Here is a 22,220-nt window from a genome sequence, read left to right as displayed (position 1 = left end):
TTTCCAGCCCAATTAATTCCATCCAGGATGTGGCATCCTTGCAACACGATCTTGGCAGCTAAGTGGCAAATGAGATTCAATGTTGATAAATGTAAAGTCATGCACCTGGGATGTAAGAATATCCAAGCCACTTATACCCTTAATGGGACTGCACTAGGCAAATCCATTATGGAAAAGGACCTTGGAGTCCTTGTAGCTGATAAACTTGGCTGTAGCAAGCAATGCCAGTCAACAGCATCAAGGGCAAATAAGGTCTTGAGTAGTGATGGGCGAATTTATTCGGCAGGCGCGAATTCGCGGCGAATTTGCGCGTTTCGCCGCCAGCGAATAAATTCGCGAAACGCCCACGAAAATTCACGGCAAAAATTCGCCGGCGTTATAATTTTTCTTTTCAAAAAACCGGACGCCGGCGCAAAAAACGGGCGCCGGCGTCGGAAAAACGGGCGCCGGCGTCAAAAACGAGACGCCGGCGCCGTTTCGTGAATTTTTCCACCGTTTTGCGAATTTCGCGCGAAATTCGAGAATTTTTCGGTGAAGCAAAACGGCACAAATTCGCCCATCGCTAGTCTTGAGCTGTATTAAAAGGGGCATAGAGTCACGGGAGGAGGGGGTCATTCTTCCACTGTATAGAGCACTTGTAAGGCCCCATCTAGAATATGCTGTACAGTTTTGGTCTCCATCACTCAAACAGGACATTATTGTATTAGAGAGGGTACAGAGAAGGGCAACTAAGCTGGTAAAAGGTATTGAAAATCTTAGCTATGAGGAAAGACTGGCCAAATTGGGGATGGTCACGCTGGAGAAGAGGCGCTTAAGGGGTGATATGATAACTATGTATAAATATATAAGGGGATCATATAATAATCTCTCTAATGCTTTATTTACCAGCTGACACGAGGTCACCCATTCTGATTAGAAGAAGAGGTTCCGCCTAAATATTCGGAAGGGGTTTGTTACAGTGAGAGCTGTGAAGATGTGGAATTCTCTCCCTGAATCAGTGGTACAGGCTGATACATTAGATAGCTTTAAGAAGGGTTTGGATTGCTTTTTAGCAAGTGAGGGAATACAGGGTTATGGGAGAGCTCATAGTACAAGTTGATCCAGGGACTAGTCCGATTGCCATTTTGGAGTCCGGAAGGAATTTTTCCCGATCTGAGGCGAGTTGGAGCGGCTTCAGATGGTTTTTTTTGCCTTCCTCTGGATCAACTAGCAGTTAGGCAGATAAAAAAAACTAAAAGGTTGAACTTGATGGACGTGTGTCTTTTTTCAACCTTACTTACTATGTCACTGCAAATAATTCACTCTACAATATAACATTTCATTCCTGAACCAGCAAGTGTATTTTTATTTTTTTTAGTTGTAATATTGGTGTGTCGGTGCCATATCAGGTCATTTTGCCTGGTCATGTGCTTTCAGAAAGAGTCAGAACTTTAAGATGGAACTGCTTTCTGGCAGGGTGTTGTTTCTCCTATTCAATGTAACTGAATGTGTCACAGTGGGACCTGGATTTTACTATTGAGTGCTGTTCTTAGATCTACCAGGCAGCTGTTATCTTGTGTTAGGAAGCTGCAATCTGGTTACCTTCCCATTGTTCTGTTGTAAGGCTGCTGGGGGGGGGTGATATCACTCCAACTTGCAGTACATCAGTAAAAAGCGAATGAAGTTTATCAGAGTCACATGACTGGGGGCACCTAGGAAACGGATATGTCTAGCCCCATGTCAGATTTCGAAATTAAATATAAAAAAAACAGTTTGCTCTTTTGAGAAATGGATTTCAGAGCAAAAGTTTGCTGGAATAGCACTATTAACTGATGCATTTTGAAAAAAAATTTTTTTCCCCATGACACATACATTTCTAGTGCATTCCTTTGTAGCACAATGGCTGTTTTCTAGCAGAGCTGAATTATTGGTGCTAGGGTGTGTTATTTGGTGGGGAACATTTAGGTGAGTTTGCTGCTGTGCAGACCAGTTTGTACCAAGTAAATTAGAGATTCGGAAACTACAGTGAGTAACGTGCAGGGGTGCTTCGCCAATGAGGCAAGTTGAGGCTGTCGCCTCAGGGGGCAGCGCCCCACTAGGTACCAGGGGCAGCAAAAATGCTGCTCCTGGTACTTTAAGAGCGAATTTCCGATGGAGGGGGGGGCAGCATTAACTGCTGCTGCCTCAGGCGGCGGAGGGTCCAGGATCGCCCCTGGTAACGTGGACCTGTAACTGCCAGTACCTAAGAAAGCGAGCAACGATGCAGCATACATCAATCACTGCTAATCTAGATGGCAAGCAATATCCGTAGCAAGTCTGGGGATAACAGGTCAAGCTGCCCTTTCTGAAGCTTGAGAATATAAAGTACATCCATAGTGACTTTCACAAACATCAGTAATTACCAGGAAATTTAAACTCCTCCATTGCACTTCTGGGTCCGAACTGCAATAAACCTCAATATTCCCAATGATGGATGGCAGAATTTATTTTCTCGTTCTTTTGTTTCCATTGCGTGTCTGTGTGTGTACGCACTTTGTATGATTCAGATGTCTTTACAAATTAAATATTTATACTTTATTTCATCACTGTCATCATCATCACTATCATCATATTTATTTATATGGTGCTATTTATATAGTGCAAGCTATGCAGTCCTTAACAATATGAGGATATACAGGGCATTTAAAATAAAAGAACGTGATAGTGAAAGCTCAATGAGTAACTATAACGAGTGCATTAGTGATCCGATATTCTGGCTGCTCACAGTAAGGGCTGTATATCTGGATACTATTGCACTTTGGATACAAATAAGTGGAGTGACAAGGATGTCAGTGTCCAATGCACTTTTAAAAGGATTATTCACCTTTGAGTTAACTTTTAGTATGATGCCGAGAGTGATATCCTGAGACAATTTGCATTTGGTTTTCATTTTCTTTCTATTATCTGTGGTTTATTAGTTATTTAGCTTTTTATTCAGCAGCTGTCCAGTTTCAGGAATTTCTGGTTGCTAGGGTCCATATAACCCTAGCAACCATTAACTGATTTGAATAAGACACTGGAATATGAATGAAAGAGGATCTGAATCAGTGGCATAACTAAGCAGACCCCGTGGGTGGGTCCAGGGAATAGGGGGACCCGGACACACGGGTCTATTCCTTTTATAGCATTGACGTCTACATCATTTAGACAGGTTTTAGCTGAAGTATTTTCATATTCGGAATTTTCACAGTTTTGCCGCATAAATCCCCAAAAAGTCTCTTGATCCCAATTAAGATACAATTCATCCTTATTGGAAGCAAAACAATCCAGTTGGGCTTAATGTTTAAATAATTTTTTTAATAGACTTAAGTTATGGAGATCCAAATTACAGTAAGACCCTTATCCGGAAAACCCCCACATCCCGAGGATTCTGGATAACAGGTCCCATATCTGTACAATCGTGTCCAATACATCAAAGCCCATGCAATTAGGATGTGTCAACCACAATCACATCAGAAAAATGCAGTATTCAAGGTTAAGAGCAAAGAGAAATACTTCGAAAGTTGTACTTTGCACACTGCACTTGCTTTGGTAAATGACCTCTTATTTATTATGGAGGGACGTGCATTATCCCTGCTATAAAGAATTGTGATTTTTTGGAGGGTTCCATTGGTTGTGAGCGCCCCTCTATGTGGACCTCCCAACACTGAAAGCCGCTTCCCTTTCATTTGAATGCGAAATGTGTTGTGTATGGCAGATATTCCTGCTCAAGTATATTCTGTGGTCTCCAATCATGGTGAGTGCAAATACCCATTTGAGAGGGACCATGTTGTAGTGACTTCTTTACATTGGGTGTAACCAACTATGAAGTGGGCAGTAGCCAAGAGCATTCTTCTTCTTTTTTTAATCTCATTAATTCTTAATAAACACACTGATCCACCCAACAGCAATGAAAGATGGCTTCTGGACAAGGCAGTAATACAGAATTACTACCCTTCTATACGCCCTTCTGAGATAGCATTTAGTCCCTGTACGCCCCCCGCATTACCAAGACATCTGCCCATGGAACACTATGAGACACTGAACTACTGATCTGTGCTGGGGAATTATTAGCAGCTTTTCTTACATTGCCCTTCATAACAGGATGTGCTAGGATGTCTTCCAGGAAAAACACAGAAATATGAATAATATACAAGGGGGATTAAGGGAAAATATGGGCTTGGCAGAGAAGATAATGATGCAAGTGTGCTTAACAAGCTCTTATATGCCTTCTTTTTGGGTGGGCTTGTTAATGGGGGAAATAAAGGTCTTAATTACATGAAAATTGCAATTAACATGAAAAGAACATTACTATAAATAAATATATATATTTAGGGATGCACCGAATCCAGGATTCGGTTCAGAATTCAGCCAGGATTCTGCCTTTTTCAGCAGGATTCGGCCTAATCCTTCTGCCAGGCCGAACCAAATCAGAATCCTAATTTGCATATGCAAATTAGGGGCAGGGAGGGAAATCAAGTGACTTTTGTCACAAAACAAGGAAGTAAAAATGTTTTCACCTTCCCACGCCTAATTCGCATACGCAAATTAAGATTCGGATTCCGTTCGTTATTCAGCCAAATCTTTCACGAAGGATTCAGGGGTTCGGTCGAATCAAAAATAGTGGATTCGATGCATCCCTAATATATATATATATATATATATATATAATTTTTTTTTTTTTTAATATTTATCTAGAGCCTAGTAAGACTTCCCCTAGCATGCTGTCACTTATTAGAGGCTAAGTGGTTACTATAAAAACTCTCTGAGTCTTTCATTAACACAGAAAAAGAGCCTGGTCAGTGAACGGAGAAGGATATCAAGTGTGCGATGTTTATAGGAGGTAACTACTGTATATATATATATTGGATGGATAGCTCTTGGGGAAAATACAGTATAGGTATAGCATCCATAACCAGAAACTTATTTTCCAGGTTATGGAAGGCCATCTCCCAAAGACTCATCAGTTTTTAACCAAATAATTCACAGCTTTAAAATTATTTCCTTTTTCTTTGCGATAATAAAACAGTAGCTTGTAATTAAGTTAAAATTAGTCCTATTGGGTTTATTTAATGTTTAAATGATTTTAGGCATGGATATCCTAATTACAGAAAGTTCTCTTATGAGGAAAACCCCAGGTCCTGAGCATTCTGGATAACAGGTTCCATACCTATACTTGCAAGTGTCCAAGTGAAAGCTTTCTTTGCTCAACAACTATCATATAAATACAACTTGCCTGCCTGTTCCCTGACCCATTAGTCATTTTCATTGTTATTTTTCAGCACCTAAAATCATAGTGCACGGTACAATAGACTTCTCTTAATAAAGCTTCACCTACAAAGGAATCCTTACAGGTTTAGGCTGCTTGATCAAGGGCAATCACAAATACACTGCACTGCCCCGTCTTACTGCCAAGTAAATTCTCTTTGCAAATATGCATGAAATGCTGTTGGTTAAATAAATGTCACCTTCCTTATATTGCCAGCATTGAACTGAACTTAAAGCAGGTGATATATATCAAAGAAGCGCTGTTTATTTAATCCAATCACTATGACATATCAACATTTGATTTTACAGAATTAATAATGCAAATTGCTGTTTCTATATGGGAGCTCCAACTCGGCAATGCTGTACTTTCTATGAACTAGTTACAACCCTGGGTATGGCCATCCATGAAAAGCAAGTCAAGTGATTATTTTACCATGTACTATATGCAAAGCAAATGGAATGCTGGCAAGGAAACTCAGTTTTGCTCTTCAAATTAAAGTTAAAAGTTCAGTTTCATGGAATACCTTATAGACATTATCCACCCACTTGATTGTAAAGCACAGCTAGTGCAGGTACTGATCAGATGCCTTCTACAAACCTGTTGCACCCTTAAAGGGGCTCATCAGTGTAGCACAGGGTGACTGATCAGCATTTATAGAACCAATAAAGTGAATGAAAGAGGCAGCATCCAGGCCACTGGTCTCCTTTACCATACTCAGACCTTCTATTTTACCCTTTTTTAAGCTTAATAAAGAAAGAGAGCCCAGAATGGACCTGGAATGGCAGTTGCCTTATTAACAATGTTATTAACATATGTATATAAACTCACAGTTATAACACACACTATTCAGAAAAATAACTTGAATGTTTGTCATTAGAACCCCACAAAGGCCACCACCATGCCAGCCACCCCACCGCTTCCACACTCAAATGGGCAAGTAGAAGTGATATAAGCCATACTCTATCCCTTACCTCTAGGGAATATTACCCAAAGAGGTACCAACCAAACTCATTTTCCCATTTCCACTGGCATTCTACTGCTAAGTCAATTGCAACATATACCCCAACTCTACCAAAGAACCAAACCCGAGTACAAATCCCACTACCTCTTTACTATATTCCTAGGTATCCTGCTGCTTCATCAGGCTGCTGAATCAGAAAAGGGACTTCACTACCTGTCCTCTTCCTTTATCCCTCTTTTAAAGGGATTCTGTTATGATTTTTATGGTTTACTTTTTATTTCTAAATGACACTGCTTACATTGCAAATAATTCACTCTACCATTTAAAATGTTATTCTTGAAACAAGGGAAGGGAGGGGGTGATATCACTTCAACTTGCAATGTAGCAGTAAAAGAGTGACTGAAGTTTCTCAGAGCACAAGTCACATGGCCTGAGGGCTCCTGGGAAACTGACAATATGTTTAGCCCAATGTCAAATTTCAAAATTAAATATAACAGAATCTGTTTAAGTCCATGGGGTCTGCTGTATTGTAGTCATGCCACTGGAAAACAAAGCCTTGGGCCTATTAAAAGCACTTACACTCAGAGTGCAGGCTTGGAAGTTACTGGAGAAATACTGGTTACTGTGCCTTCTATCTACTTCAGAAATTCTCTGGAGAAGGAAATTTCATTGTCTCACGTGCTATCCATGAAATTTCATTGAAAAGTCGTTGTTCCAGAGGCTGCACTGAAAACCTAAGTCCGGATATCTCAAGGCACCAAAGCTTCACCTACACTGATTGCTATAAGCTTCACAGTCACTCACTGAAAATCACTTCTTATTGAATGCTCACATGAATGACTGCCTTTCTAGGGTCAGATAAAACCCTGGAATCCCCTGGAGCCCTACCACTGCCGTTCTTTCAATCCACACAACTTATCAGTAGAAATACAGGTGATTTAAACAGACATCTGATACAATTTTGTGTTTTTTCAGCACCTACCTGTTTGCTAGATTTTTAGGGCCTGAATAGAATGGTAAGCAATAAATAGAAACAATAACTATAAAGTCGTAGCCTCAAAGAAAAGAGATTTGCCTGTTGAGACCAATGATCCCACCCCATTTCAAAGCTCCAAAGATGCAGAAGAGAAAGTCAAATAATTAAAAACATTTTTAAAAAAAATCAAGACCAGTTGCAACATTGCTAGGAAGACCTTCTATAAGACTTTCTATAACATCCATAACAGGGGCCCTATGCACCCTTCCCCTCCTGAATGACATGCAATTTAGGGAGCAGGGGGGTTGCCTATGGGCCCCCCGCCTGCACTACTAACGAATGTAGGGATAGCAGGTCTCTCTGCTCTAAAGTGGAGAGCTGAGGCTTGCAATGACTCAGTAAGAGCTGAATACAGTGGGGATCCAGCTAAATAAAAAAACGACCCCTATGAGTTCAAGTCAAGGCAATTGTGATTCTCTTTGCAGTGGCTCTTGAACCCTAAAGGGGTTCTTGTGTTTCTGGGATGTTACGTTGCCCTTCTCTTGTTTGATTTTTACTCTTTCAGATTAAATATAAAAAAATGGGCAGCAGCCAGGATATTATTTTTCTCAATTTCTTTTACCATTTCATTAACTCCATAGAGTGCAGAACTGAGAGGACCTACGTATGTCCAAATTATTTTATTATTATTTACATTCATTTTCTGTTTTCATTCCCATCCCATGACCCCATAGCTGCAGATTATACAGTGTAGAATACTCATACATAAGAGTCAGATGTAGGGATTATGTTCCAAAATTAAATCTAATTAGAACCACTCTTTAGGGTAAGGCCACACTAGGCGATAGCGCAGCGATTTGACTCGCGGCGACTTTTCGCCGCGACTTTTAATCCGCAATCGCTGTGGAAACTTTGGCGCTGGCGTCTATGGGGAATCGCGTCAAATCGCCAGCGTAAAAACACACGCGGCGATCTTTTTTCTATTGTCGCTCGAAATCGCCTAGCGAGGCAATTTCGAGCGACAATAGAAAAAAGATCGCCGCGTGTGTTTTTACGCTCGCGATTCCCCATAGACGCCAGCGCCAAAGTTTCCACAGCGATTGCGGATTAAAAGTCGCGGCGAAAAGTCGCCGCGAGTCAAATCGCGGCGCTATCGCCTAGTGTGCCCTTAGCCTTAGGCATCAAAGAATTCTCTGCTAATCAGACAACAGATGGCAATTCAGAATGACCCAAGCTTTAAATGGGACTGATCTGCCAAGCAGAGCCCACTATAAAAGTAACTGTTATATGTACATAGAGTGCCATCAATAGTTTCTTTCCCCCATCTGTATTTGCTCATTTTGACCACAAGAAACAGTGCGTCGTTGCAGCCACATGACAGAGAGAAGCAATTACACATGGCCAGTTTGAGAGTCCAGGCTGTATGATAAAGATGTCAGGCACGTTTCCTATCTTTGCATTTCTGGAAAATGACTAAATAGTCTCTGGCCCCTCTTAATGCAATGATAACTCAGTTACTTACTTACTAAATGACTAAACCATCTCTCGCTCATAAGAACCATTATTAGAAAAAATGCACATTGGGGATATGGGCAATGTGAGAAGGACTGTACCATGAGCCACCACATTGTGCATTATTCATTTAGTCTGTGTGAGCTTTTTTACATTTCCTCACTTTGCATTCTCACTTTATATTTGTCCAGGACAATATTTCCAGCGCTATTCATGCATAATAGATTGTGCGGCTGATTCGCAGTAAAAAGACTGTGAGCTCTATATACACAGACAGTAAACCACACAGTTTAACATAAACGTTTAACATATTTCTAGTAAAGGCTTTATGAGCTGCAGGATAAATTCAGTTTGAACTAATCACCGGCAGAATTGTTTTCCTTAACCTTCCTCCCTCCTAGGAAATCCACTTTGTGACAGGGGCAGGGCTAGTGGGTTATTAGACAGTGTGATTGGGGCAGTCTGGCATCTGGCATTCTAAAGGCATGCTTGGCTGCAAATGATTAATGTGGAGCAAAAATCACTCATATGAGTGTGATACATGAAATTAGATATTTCTTTAGTTTACCAAATTTAAGAAAGAAAGAAGGAAAGGAAGGAAGAGAGGAAGAAAGGAAGGAAGACAGAATGAAAGAGAACGGAAGGATGGAAGGAAGGAAGAGGGGAAGAGAGGAAGGAAGAAAGAGAAAGAGAGAGAGAACTAACGGAGGGATGTATGAAAGAGAGGCAGGAAGGTAGAACAGAAGGAAGGAAAGGAATGAAGGAAGGATGACGAAAATAAGAAAGAAGTAAAACCTTAGGATGGAAGGAAGAGAGGAAGGAAGGAAGGACAAAAGAAAGAAAGAGAGAAAGAAAGAAAGAAAGAAAGAAAGAAAGAAAGAAAGAAAGAAAGAAAGAGAAAGAAAGAAAGAAAGAGAAAGAAAGAGAACAGAAGGATGGAAAGGATGAAGGATGAAAGAGAGGCGGGAAGGTAGGACAGAAGGAAGGAAAGGAATTAAGGAAAGAAAGAGAAAGAAAGAAAGAAATAACGGATGGATGGATGAAAGAGAGGCAGGAAGGAAGGACAAAATGAAGGAAAGGAATGAAGGAAGGATGGAGAAATAAAAGAGATAAAGAAAGAAGAGAGGAAGGAAGGAAGGAAGGATGAAAGGATAGACGAAAGGAAGTTATGAAGGAAGGAAAAGTCTCTGCCTTATCACTAATAGCCCCACTTTAAGCTGCACTTTGGTGATAATTTCACTAATTTCACTAGCAAAGCTGTGTTAGTAGTTGTGTGGGAAGAATATAAGGGGAAGGGCTAAGGTTGTAAAGGAAAAAGGAAGTTGAGAATCCATCAGGAACAACAAGGGACTTGGCAATGTTGCTCAGCTTTCTCTTCCAAGAGAAAGATGGCCTGTGGCAGCTTGGTGGGGCTGCCCTACTGGGTAGGCAAAAATGGAAGGGGGTGAATGATGTTGAGTTCAATGATGGATAGGCCTGGGGCTGGTATTGTACATGTGCTCACCATGTTAGTTAAATGTTATGAAAGTGTTTGTTTTGGTAAGGATAATCTGTATTATGTTGATGTAGTGTACATGTGAATGAATCAAGCTGCAACCTTTCCACCCAAGCTCTTATTTATGTATATATCTGGGTACCAGATATCATGGCTATGTCCGGCTCCCATACCCAGGCTATTACCAATGTGCCCATTGTGTAAATTAATCTGAATGAGTGACTAGGGCAATGTGCAGAGATGTATGGGAGCCAGCCAGGGGTCCCCTTATCCCTTGAACCTATACATGTAGAACTGTCACACTGCAACTGCATATGAGTTAAAGGAGAAGGAAAGGTTAAAACTAAGTAAGCCTTATCAGAAAGGTCCACCTAAATATACCAGTAAACCCTCAAAGTAATGCTGCTCTGAGTCCTCTGTCAAAAAACACAGCATTTCTTTCCTTCTATTGTGTAAACATGGGCTTCTGTATCAGACTTCCTGTTCTCAGCTTAAACCTCCCTCCCCCGGGCGTGAGCATGCTCAGTTTGCTCCTCTTCCCCCCGCCCTCTCTAATCTGAGCCCAAAGCTATAAGTGAGCAGGGAAAGACTCAGGCAGGAAATGATGTCACACTAAGCTAATATGACAGCTGCTATCCTAAACAAACAGAGAGTTCTAGAGCTTTTTACTCCGGTATGGTAAAACATTCTACAGAATAAATATAGCATTCTAGCTTGCACTATTGCAGCTAATCTATTGGCAATAAAATGGCTACGTAGCTTTCCTTCTCCTTTAAAAGCTACATTTACTTCTCTCAGCTCTTAAAAGTTCTGTTAACGTTAATGCTTATTTGCTCATTTTGAGCTGTAACACAGTTGTCCCTTGGGCCACACTTTATTTTGAAGAGCATGTTTTAGCTCAGGCCCCTGTGTATGTGGGTCCCATAGCAATTGCTCTGCTTGCCCCCGCTATAGTTTTATCTGTGAATAATGTTTCTCTCCATACTACGAAGAAATACACAGGAACAACAACGGCAAGTCACTAATTGGCTGGAGAAAAAGAAAAATACAAGTTCCTCTTTATTCTCACTCGTCTTCAACATCAAACCAATGAAATCATAGGTGTCTTAAGTAGTTCATTAGAATAAACGTGGGAGAAACCCAAGTCTATAGTTTAATGGCATCCTTAGACAGAGATTTATTTGGAATCCTCAGGCCCACTAGTTAGGGCTGACGTTGGTGGCAAAGTCGGCAGCAATAAAAGCTGTAATACTGTCTAACCCGAAACCTGAAAACTCAATTTGGTTGCGCCTTCAGTTAGAAGTTGATTAAGCACACTTATCACAAGCAGCTTTCCCTGCAGACACTGTTTTACTGCAGAGATAATGTGTATATCAGCTAAATTAAAGGCTTTTAGATGCATTTATATGGTCAGGCAATACACTTTGCTTGTATAAACGGCTTTCTGTTTAAATGGATGCTAACATGTTGCAGGGAACCCTCTCCATTGTCCATTAGCGTACTTCTCGGCAAGGTCTGTTTATCAAATGTTTTAACTGGATAAAGCTTCTGTCCTCCTGTTATCCTGGAATGTATTGCCCTTGACATCCATCCACGGGAGGCTGTTTCTGGCGGTACAATGACAGTTCTTGGGCTATTGTGGTTTGGTATGAAGTATTCTGGGATTATTTAATTTAGTAACATCTGAAGGACTGCAGCTTGGATATTAGTGTCATCCTTTCCTTTGTCATCTTTACTTAGATGCAGGCAATAAAGGTAACAGGAGCAGATTTAATCATGTTGCTTGGGGCCCTTTAGATCAATTCAGCAGTCTAACTGCCCATGATTTGGGACCTCCGTCAAGCCCACCCAACCGATTGCTGGTCAAAAATCAAGCAGATGTCAAACAGCAGGTTTGATTTTCCCATTGAATCGACGACTGCATTGGCTTGTTGATGCAGTCCTCGGTCCGATGGCTCGTATTCCTGCTGTTGTAATCCTAAGGGTCAATGATCAGATTAAAACCTGATATTGTCCACTTTAGATGGGCATTTACGGAAAAGAACTGCTCATTTGGCAGCCACCTAAAGTCATGATCAGGGAGGTTCTGATAACCTCTCCCCATCTCTTGGACTTTAGGACACAATGCAGTATATTATATTTGAAGGAAAATTCCAGCACCAATATGGGTGACCCCAAAATACAGTAGCAAAGAGCACAACTTGGGTGGTATTTATCAATGTAGAAAGCATGCCCTTGCATGTTTAAATAATGCCTTTTAACACAAATAAATCATCTAAATGTAAATTCAGTGATGACTAAATTATTATTTAAATGTTCCAAAAAGTGCTCCTGATCGTACCTTGGAAAAGGAAAATGAAGAAAAAAACAAGTGCAGCGTTCTTTGTATATTCACACCTCAATGTGATTCCATTCACATATTATCAATGTAGCGAAAGCCAACCCTTTTCACTGTCAAGGCTCCAATTCCCACTATGGGGCAAATTCACTAAAGGGAAAATTTTCGCCAGTGTAGGATCTGTGCTTCTTCGCCAGGCGTAAATTCATTACCACTACGCTAATTCACTAAAATGCAAAGTTGCGTCTTTGTCAGCGCAAGCATTTCATAGTACACTTTCGCTAGCGTTCATTTCTGCCTAGCGAAAATTTGTTAGTACTGTTACGCTTAGGTCAATTTGAATAGGGTGGGTATATATAGATCGTATAGACGTCTTTATTAGAGAGGCTGGTGCAAATGCTTGAAATGACATTATGTCAAAGGAAGCATAATAAAGACAAAAGAGATCCTCTAATGTCCTAGACATGAGCTCACCCTAAAATAAATGTGGCATGCCCCTCAAATGATTGGAAAAAAAATTTTTAACACAAAAATCTTTAATATTTACAACTTTTAAAGACAATCCCGCTTTAAAATATGAAAAAAGCCAGCGTTCGGCATACAGGATATGACATAAGATTGAGGAGGATGTAGCTTCATCTTATCAGTTCGCCAGGTCTAAGGTGGCGAAGGAAACTCTGGCGAAAGAGGTCATGTTCTGTAAAATTCGCTCTTTAGTGAAGTTCGACTGAGCGAAAATTCGCCTGGCGATAGGGCGATAGTCTCTTTGGCTAGCGAATTGTCCTCTAAACCGGTTAGATGTCCCTGCGGATGTCCCTGGCGAATTTTTGCTAGTGACAGCCACAAGTCTGCCCCATGCCTCTTCTGCTACATTGTATCAATAATCAGAAGCCACAGTGCAGCTAATAACAAGGGATGGCTACTGTTTTCACTGATTGTGACTGTAAGCACACCCACAAATGTCATTCATGCATGAAGCACTCAAACCTGCTTACACTAATCTATAATATTGACAAATAAAAAAGTAATTTGGTGCATGAGATGCAAGGTTACCTATGCTTCAATACAAGGCAGCCATGTGCTTAACGGTAAGTACCGGGTACCCTTTGTTGCCCCACATGGAACTAAAGGGTGCACACAGCTGACTAACTGCCCTTCCAAAATATTTGCCCTCCCAATATCCGGCACAATAATTGACACCAGGTTGTGGAGGGGGGGGGGTTCACGTAGAATTATGGCACAGAATTCATTTTCAGGAAAGAAAACACACCATATTCTTGATTATTTGGCTCTTTGACTCCTAGTATTTCTGGGAATTCAAAATGTGCTTATTTAGTTGGTGTTTGTCTAAATCTTTCTTTCCATTACAGTACAAATAGCGAGAGTCATAACATAAGCTGTTAAAAATGCCTGACCTTGAACATTCTGTTTATTTTTATAAGAATATATAATTTGCAGGCATTTTTTTTTGTCCAGTAAGGCAGGTCTCCCAGCTATTTTGCTGCCTAGAGGTTCTGGCTAGACGGAATAGACTGGGACATTAGTGAAATAAAGAGCTAATCTCTAGTGTTTAGCTGCAGATGGGGTCAATCACCCTTCAAACATAGGATTCTGAAAGGAAGAGTCATTAACTGGATTTGAGTTATTTCCAGTGCTTAATGCACAAAAGTCATTTCAAAGTGTCTGAAAAAAAAAATCAAACTTTCTTTTTTTTATCTGTATGAATATTTACATCCTGCACATCAGATGGCCGGCCGGTTAGGGTGACATCTGGGGACAGTGCCTGCATGTTCTCCTAAATTCTCCCGGAAGCCCAGCTTGAAAGTCACATGGAGTCAGTTCTGCAGGGGAAAACGTTTCTGTCCTAGATATTCTTGAAACTACTTGAAACTAGTGCAAAAAAGGTGCAATCTGCCATGTATTTTGCCCTTTGCTCCCTTCCTTTTGGATTTACAGAAACCTGCATTTACCTGCATGAATAGAGAACTGCCTCTGTTTGGCAACACCGTAGTCATTTAGGGTGGCACATAGGCTCTTCCTGCACCCTACCCTCCCTACATATCAGGGGCACCACTGGGTGAAATCAGCACTGGGGCCTTAAGACTGCCAGTGGTGTAACTAGATATTAGTGGGTCCCACAGCAGCAAATTATTTTATTTAGGCCCCCAAAATGTCTAGAGGTTGACCTGTTTTACCAATATTTATTGAAATTGTATATGAATTTGGGATTCTTGTGGTTTCTCCTGGGTCCCCCTGCAGCCGCTGCTTCCTCTGCAGCTACTCCCTGGACCCTGCCTTGTGCATTTATTATCAATCACAAACAGCCAGACTCCAGCAAGTGATTTTTTATATGGACACTTTTGCACCCCTTAGTTCTTTGGACTGTTGTCAGCAAATGACCCAGAGTGGCTAAAAAGACTTTCTTTGGGACTTAAGGTGGGATGTTCACATTTAAATTAACTTTTATTAAGATGTAGAGAGTGATTTTCTGAGACAATTTTCATTTTTTATTATTTGTGGTTTTTGAGTTATTTAGCTTTTTATTCAGCAGTTCTCCAGTTTGCAATTTGGTTGCTAATAAATAATCCTAGCAACCATATACTAACTTCAAAAAGAGACTTGAATATGAATAGAAGAGGATCTGAATAGAAGGATGAGGAATAAAAATAGCAATAACAATACATTTGTAGCCTTATAGAGCATTTGTTTTTAAGATGTGGGTCAGTGGCCCTCATTTGAAAGCTGACCCGAAGAAAAAGGCAAATGATTGACAAGTTATAAAAAAGAAAAAAATTAAGGCCAAATGAAAAGTTTCTTATAATTAGCCATTCTATAACATACTAAAAGTTAACTAAGTTGAACCACCCCATTTAAAGAAAACAATTGTCAAATTATCAAAAACTGCACTTTGCTTACTGAGTCAAGAGTAAGGAAATAAGCCCTATTGCCTTATAATTCCCGAGGCATGGCAAATCAGGCAGGAAGAATATTCTGCTGTTCGGAACATCATTGTCAGTTTTTGGAACATTTTCTATAATGGGTTTCTGCATAACTGAACCATTACCTTAAGATACATCTTGAAACCTCAGTATTATATGGAATAAATCTGTCAGGATAGCTTCTGTGTTCAATATGGAATCATTTCTTTTCCATGGTGTATAAAAATGAGGAATAGTTTAATGTAACAGCAATATTATATTAATGTACTTAGCCTGGCGGTCACATTGTGCTTCACCTCCAATTTGTCCAATTCTGATCATAAATGCCGTGTCACTGTACAATCACAGGTCATACGGTGCATTAGTCCCTAAAGCTCATCTTCAAATCTTCATATTCTGCCGTAATAAACTCTGACTTTTGTTCAAATCATTTATGTTAAAAAGAAATTAGGAAACACAAAATGGAATGACAATAATCCCGGTCACTGTGGAAATGCAGATTGCCCAATATAAGGCATCTTCACCATGCTCATTCTAATCTATACAACTATGGGTATTTAGGGCCGGGATATTTTGTCAGTGCTGGGGGGGGGGTTGAGGAACTAAATAGTGTTCAGAAGACTATTCTCGGGGGGTTGGGAGAATTACATGGTCACATTATTATGACTATCTGCCTATATCCTTATGGTGTCTGTTATCCGGAAACCCATTAGCCAGAAAGCTCCGAAATATAGGCAGGTAGTCTTCATAGACTCCATATTAATGAAATAATTTTAATTGTTACAAATGATTTCCTTTTTCTCTGTGATAATAAAATAACACCTTGTACCTGATCCCAACTAAGATATAATTAATCCTTATTAAAAACAAAACCGGCCTATTGGGTTTATTTAATGTTTAATTTAATTTTAAGTAGACCTATGGTATAGAGATCCAAATTACATAAAGGTCCTTTACCCAGAAAACCCCAGGTCCCAAGTATTTTGGATAACAGGTTCCATGTCTTTGAAAGCTCTATTGAGGTCTATTTACATGTATACTATATAACCTTCTAGTGGTCTATTGCTTTACTTTTTTAACATATTAAGCCCGTTCCTGGTTTTTCATTAAAGATAAGAACACAACCATATTTCAGAGTAGTTAAGACTGAAAAAAACACGTCCATCAAATGTAATCTTTTTTCTCAAATAATTCCTATCTTAGATTGTACTTCTTGTTAAGTGAAAGAACCTGAGACTGTTGTAGGGGAACAACATGCCCTTGCCCTTTTGGACTAGTCCATGGGCTAGCATTATTTTGTATAAATTCTTCTGGGCTGATTTAGGCTATTGTTATGCTGGAGGCAGCAGAACTTGGACCTGCTCCACACCTATTTGCCTTTGTAGAATTTAAGGGCAGAGACACGCGTGGAGATTCGGGGAGATTTAGTCTCCCTGTGACAAATCGACTCTTCTTCTTCTAATCTCCCCGAACTGCCTTCCCACTGGCTAGAACCTAGAATTTGACTGCTGTGGATAGGAATCTTCAGATGGTTCCTAACTGCTCTGCAGGGAAACAATCATACTTTCAAATGGCACCCACCTTACTAACCTGACCTCGAGCCGCTTTGTTTGTTCCCCTATAAAGCAGCCGGCGACTGTGTAGAGATTCGTATCCGCAGACCCAGTGCAGTCTGTATATTCTGATTATTAATCAGTCTTGCTGTATGACTTCTATGACAGATATTATTTGACCTGTGCTGTTTTGATCATTTATGATGATCCCTAAGCGTAACCTCCCAACTGAAGCCCAGACTACAATGGGCATGTGCATTGTCTTGGTTAAACAAAGATGTTTAACAAAGCAGAAGCCCCCTGTGGCCAAATCTGAAACCATAAATCATTTGTTTAATTAGGCTTCTGGTGCAGTAAGTTCATATTTATGTTTAGTATACAAAATATAGCATTTCTAGCATCATTCTATTTTAGACTTTAGTTCCCCTTTAAAGTTACAGAGATGAATATTCTTTTGCTGGAGGCAGCAGAGCCTGGACCTCTATTCTGCTCCCCACTCATTGCTATTCCTCTTGCTATAAATTTAAAAGCTGGAGGGGATCCCTTGCAAGTGTTGTCTGGGCCTTCCTGGGTCCATTGGAGAAGCTTATATCTCAAAGCATTTAGTTGTAGATAGTCCTATGGGGGAAATTCATGCCCATGCAAATAGCCCAAGCAAAAGACATGAATATTGTAATGTTGGAGGCAGTAGAGCCTGGAATTTTGTTCTGTTTCCCACTCCATTGCTGGAGGGGGTATTTGCCAGTGTTGAGCTAGGTCTACTTGGGCCCATCAGAGAACATTATATCTATCAACAACTAGTTGTAAATTGTGTTGAATGTCATAGGTCTTACATACTGTAGTACAAAAGGCCTATTGGGGAAATATGAAATGCTGATAGGAACTGTCCTTGTTTAAGGCCCACGCAAACATCCCCAGTCAGGCCAGTCTGACACTGTCATGCAGAGTGCTACTGCCTTCTCTTAAAGCAAAAGAGATGAATATTCAACTGCCAGAGGCAGCAGATCCTGGACCTCTATTCTTCTCCCCACTCCATTACATTTCCTCCTGCTGAATTTAGAAGCTGGAGTGGGATTACTTGCCAATGTTCGGCTTAGACTTCTAGGGTCCATTGGAGAAGCTTATATCTCAAAGCAATTAGGGCTGAATGTAGTCTTATGGGGGAAATAAAAAATGGCTGATAGAAACTGCTCTTGTTTGGGGTTCACACAAACATCCCCAGGCTGCTGCATTCTCTAAAAATAAAAGAGACTATTGTAACCTTTTAAGTGGTAGAACTACACAACGTCAACATTTTCAACCCCAATTTTTTTTCATTTACAACTCTATGGTTTCCCCAAATGCTGTCCATGTTTCTGGTCTTGGAAAAGCTGGTCTGTTCAGATGCTGGGCCGTACATGACAAGCACTGAGTATTTGCTGAGATCTATGTTGGGGGGGATATTATTTGAGACTGTGGTTGGTTTGTTATAGGTGCAAAATGCATATACTTTGTCAATGGTATACATAAAACATGTGCAATGTTCTAACCCTCTTGCACAGGGGCGTAACTACAGAGGAAAAAGACCCTACAGGGGACCAGGACGTATAGGTGCCCCATGAGGCCCTAATTCATATACAACAGGTCAATCTCTAGATATTTGGGGGGCCTGAAAAATAATTAGCTATGAGGTCCAGTAATATCTAGTTACACCACTGCTCTTGCATCTCCAATACACAATTGGCTGGACACCATTCATTGATAATGTCCTTGTAAATTCATGGTAAATCAGTTTTAAAGTTTAGCAACAACAAGGCATAGCACTGCTTTATGGTACCTGGGTTTTTCTATCCACGTCACTGTTCAGCCTGCACTATTATAAATCTTTTGTCTTGGTATCATGACTTCCATGCTGGACCAGTGCCACAGAACTTACCGTGTAGTTAAGTGCAGTAGACACAAAAGCTCCATCTTCCGTATAATGTGTTGCGCTAAAGTTTCCAGCAAAAAGACCCCTGAAAAATGAAAGAACATTGGCGTTAAAATTGATGGAGGGAAACCCTTATTTTTGGTGTCTCATTTGCAGCAGAAAGCCTTCATTAATTAAATATAGAATAAATAAAAAAAAGAAGAGAGTGAAATACCATCTGTGTTTTCCATATTTCAGTCTGGTACATAAATGAGACTGTGGAAAAAAAATGGCCTTATTGAATTTGGAAAGAAATTTTTTTTTTAGAAGAAAACTGTTTTGATTAATGGGAAGAACAGTTTTTGTTTGTCTAGAATCATCCAGATGGCTCTGTATCTAATAAACAAACTGAAATATACACACACGATTATTTATACTTAATGGTAAACATGAAAATTAATCTTTATTAACTGTGGTAATTCCAAGGTAAACTGATGTGAATTTAAACAGCTACAGTATGTTAAATTGAATGAGGAACTAATTGAACTAATGCTTTAATTATATAACTTCAGAGTTCCGTTGGAATCCCATTTAAAGATACATCGGCATTAATTCTTATCTTGTGTACCAGTTTAATGCCACCATGCCCAGGACTTCACGGTTAGTCAATATATTTCATTCTTTCAAATGAATCAGATAATGATGTCTTTGAGCAGGACTTTTTAGCATGATTTAAAATGATTAAAGTCATCTATCCTGGACTATCCTAGGGGCCATTTATAGCTGCAGAAATATCTTGTATTTTAAAGGTATTTGTGTCAAGACGCATTCCTAGCAATTCTACATAGATGCGCTTCCCAACACCAATTTTATGAAGAAAATCACGCATCCAGAAAGTTTTCTGCCAGTTTTGCCACATCAGCTGCAATTGTACTGGAATTGTGAAAAAAATGCTGCCTTGTGGCTAAAAACATGGTAATTGAGCTCAAAAATGGATTTAGCCCACTGCACCTGTGGTTGTAAATGACCACTCCTATGGGATTATGAACCTCATTATTGTGTGTAGATGATTATTGGGAAACAGTAAGGGGGCTAATTACTAAAATCTGAATGTATCTCATATTTTATTTAAAAAAAAACATGACCAATCTCCCCGATTTTAGCTTATTTATAAATAAAAAAAACTAGATTTTAATCGATTTTCGAAAAACTCGAGCGAAGAACCGAAACACTCAATTTTTCAGCCTCTTTCCCGAATTTCTCTAATTTTATCTGAATTGTTCTAGTTTTTAGAGTTTTTGTTTTTTTTTGGATTTCGGGCTAAACCCAGAGCAGACCACGAAAACATCTAATTGAGATAGGTGCCTCTCCCATTGACTTATACAGGACCTCGACAGGTCTGAGATGGCAGGCTTTTTGCAGCATCGGGGTATAATAAATCTTGAAAAATCCAAGTTTTTTTTCCATCTAAAAATTCAAGTTTTCAAAATTTTAAAATTTGGATTTTAATAAATAACCGCCTAATTAGAAATGTCCATCCATTAAAGACTAAACACATACATACACTTTCATACATACTATGAAGTTTCTGTGTTACAATAAATGCTCAATTTTCATGTTGAACTGATTCCAATTTCAGGGTCCCAATCTAACAACAAAATTCACAAACTCCCCTACAAATGTCATCTGACTATGCAAGCACAATTGCCCTCCAACAACCAAGATTGGCACCATCACAATAAACAAATATAAAACTCAGTAATCAAACCCAATAATAAATCTTCAATCTCTTCTTCATAATCCGAACTTCCCACCTGGACTAAGGTCAATCAGTTTCATAAATATATTGGACTTCTAACAATACTGTTATGGCTTGTTACCAAATGACTGCGAGAAAACGTAAAGGGGTGGTTCACCTTTAAGGTAACTTTTATTATGTTATAGGACGGCCAATTCTAAGCAACTTTTCAAGTGGTTTTCATTATTTATTTTTTTATAGTTTAATATTATTTTTCTTCGGACTCTTTGCAGCTTTCACATGGGTGTTGCTGACTCCCTTCTAAAATACAAATGCTCTGTAAGGCTACACATGTATTGTTATTGCTACTTTTTATTACTTGTCCTTCTATTCAGGCCTCTCCTATTCATATTACAGCCTCTTATTCTAATCAATGCATGGTTGCTAGGGTAATTTGGACCCTAGTTACCAGATTGGTTAAGATGCAAATTGAAGAGCTGCTGAATAAAAAGCTAAATAACTCAAAGACCTTCAATAAAAAAAATGAAAACAAATTGCAAATTGTCTTAGAATATCACTCTCTACATCATACTAAAATTATCTCAAAGGTGAAGCACCCCAACTCAATGAAATCATAACCCCCTTAATTCACCTCCTTGTTAAATCCTCTTAAATTTTTAAGGGCAATTGCCATGCAATACCATAACAGAATGAAATTGTAGGATCCTACAAAATCTGATCCCCTATAGCTAGAGGGAGGAACTCCACGTTGTAGCTGGAGCCGACACGTCCCCTCCAACATTCAATGTATTTCAATGGGAAAAAAAAGTTGGTCAAACACCATCATATTTTATCTTGTCAAATGAAGCGTTGGGAAACTTTCCTCTGTAATTTACACATCAGGTTTATGTATCATTCCCATTATATTTTGATCATTGAGACTACAATTGACTTGTATTATGTTTTTTGTCGATTGGGTTGTCACCTTTTAGCCTGGTGAAGACCGGGAGGGGGGGCAGGGCAGTGATGCACAGGGGGCGGCCAGTGACGTCGGGAACGGGGCTATGACGCGATGTTCGGCCGATCGCCGTGTCTACAATAGGGAATCCTGCACGGTTTTCTAATTTGGTAAACCGGGTAGGCAGTTTTAACCCGGGCAGCACTTCAAAACACCGGGCTGTCCGGGTCAAAACCAGACAGGTGGCAACCCTATTTGTCGATCTGACGCCATTCTACAAAATCTCCAGTGGAGTTTAGCCCAATAAGTCACTGATACAAAAGGCAACCCAGATAATCCATTTGAAGAATTTTTTTACTGGCACATAAAGGTCCACTTTGTCCAGAACTGGGCAGGGAAGGCTGGTACTGGGAAACAGGCTTTATTCTTTATTAGGCACAAACAGGGCATTTAACGCAGGCAAAGCTGGCAAGACAGGGAAGTATGGCACTGATTGCAGGCAGGGTAGGTACAAGATAAAGTTCAATAGCAAGGTAGGTACTGATTAAGCACAAAAAAGGAATGTTTTAACAAACATTAAAGGAGAATTCAACCCT

General features: G+C 39.8%; 1 protein-coding gene across 1 annotated transcript in view; it reads right to left on the bottom strand.

The window, feature by feature from the left end:
- Window positions 1-22,220, bottom strand: part of adam12.L (ADAM metallopeptidase domain 12 L homeolog) — a 342,539-nt gene that overhangs the window by 150,343 nt on the left and 169,976 nt on the right. Inside the window, exon 4 of the mRNA XM_018225176.2 lies at window positions 18,956-19,034. Within this exon, the coding sequence (XP_018080665.1) occupies window positions 18,956-19,034 (79 nt within the window). The remainder of the gene's footprint in view (window positions 1-18,955; window positions 19,035-22,220) is intronic.

The sequence above is a fragment of the Xenopus laevis genome, chromosome 7L (genome assembly GCF_017654675.1).
Source record: "Xenopus laevis strain J_2021 chromosome 7L, Xenopus_laevis_v10.1, whole genome shotgun sequence".
In the NCBI taxonomy this organism is placed as follows: domain Eukaryota; kingdom Metazoa; phylum Chordata; class Amphibia; order Anura; family Pipidae; genus Xenopus; species Xenopus laevis.
The sequence above is the reverse complement of the archived record's forward strand: the minus strand, read 5'-3'. Positions and strand labels throughout refer to the sequence as shown.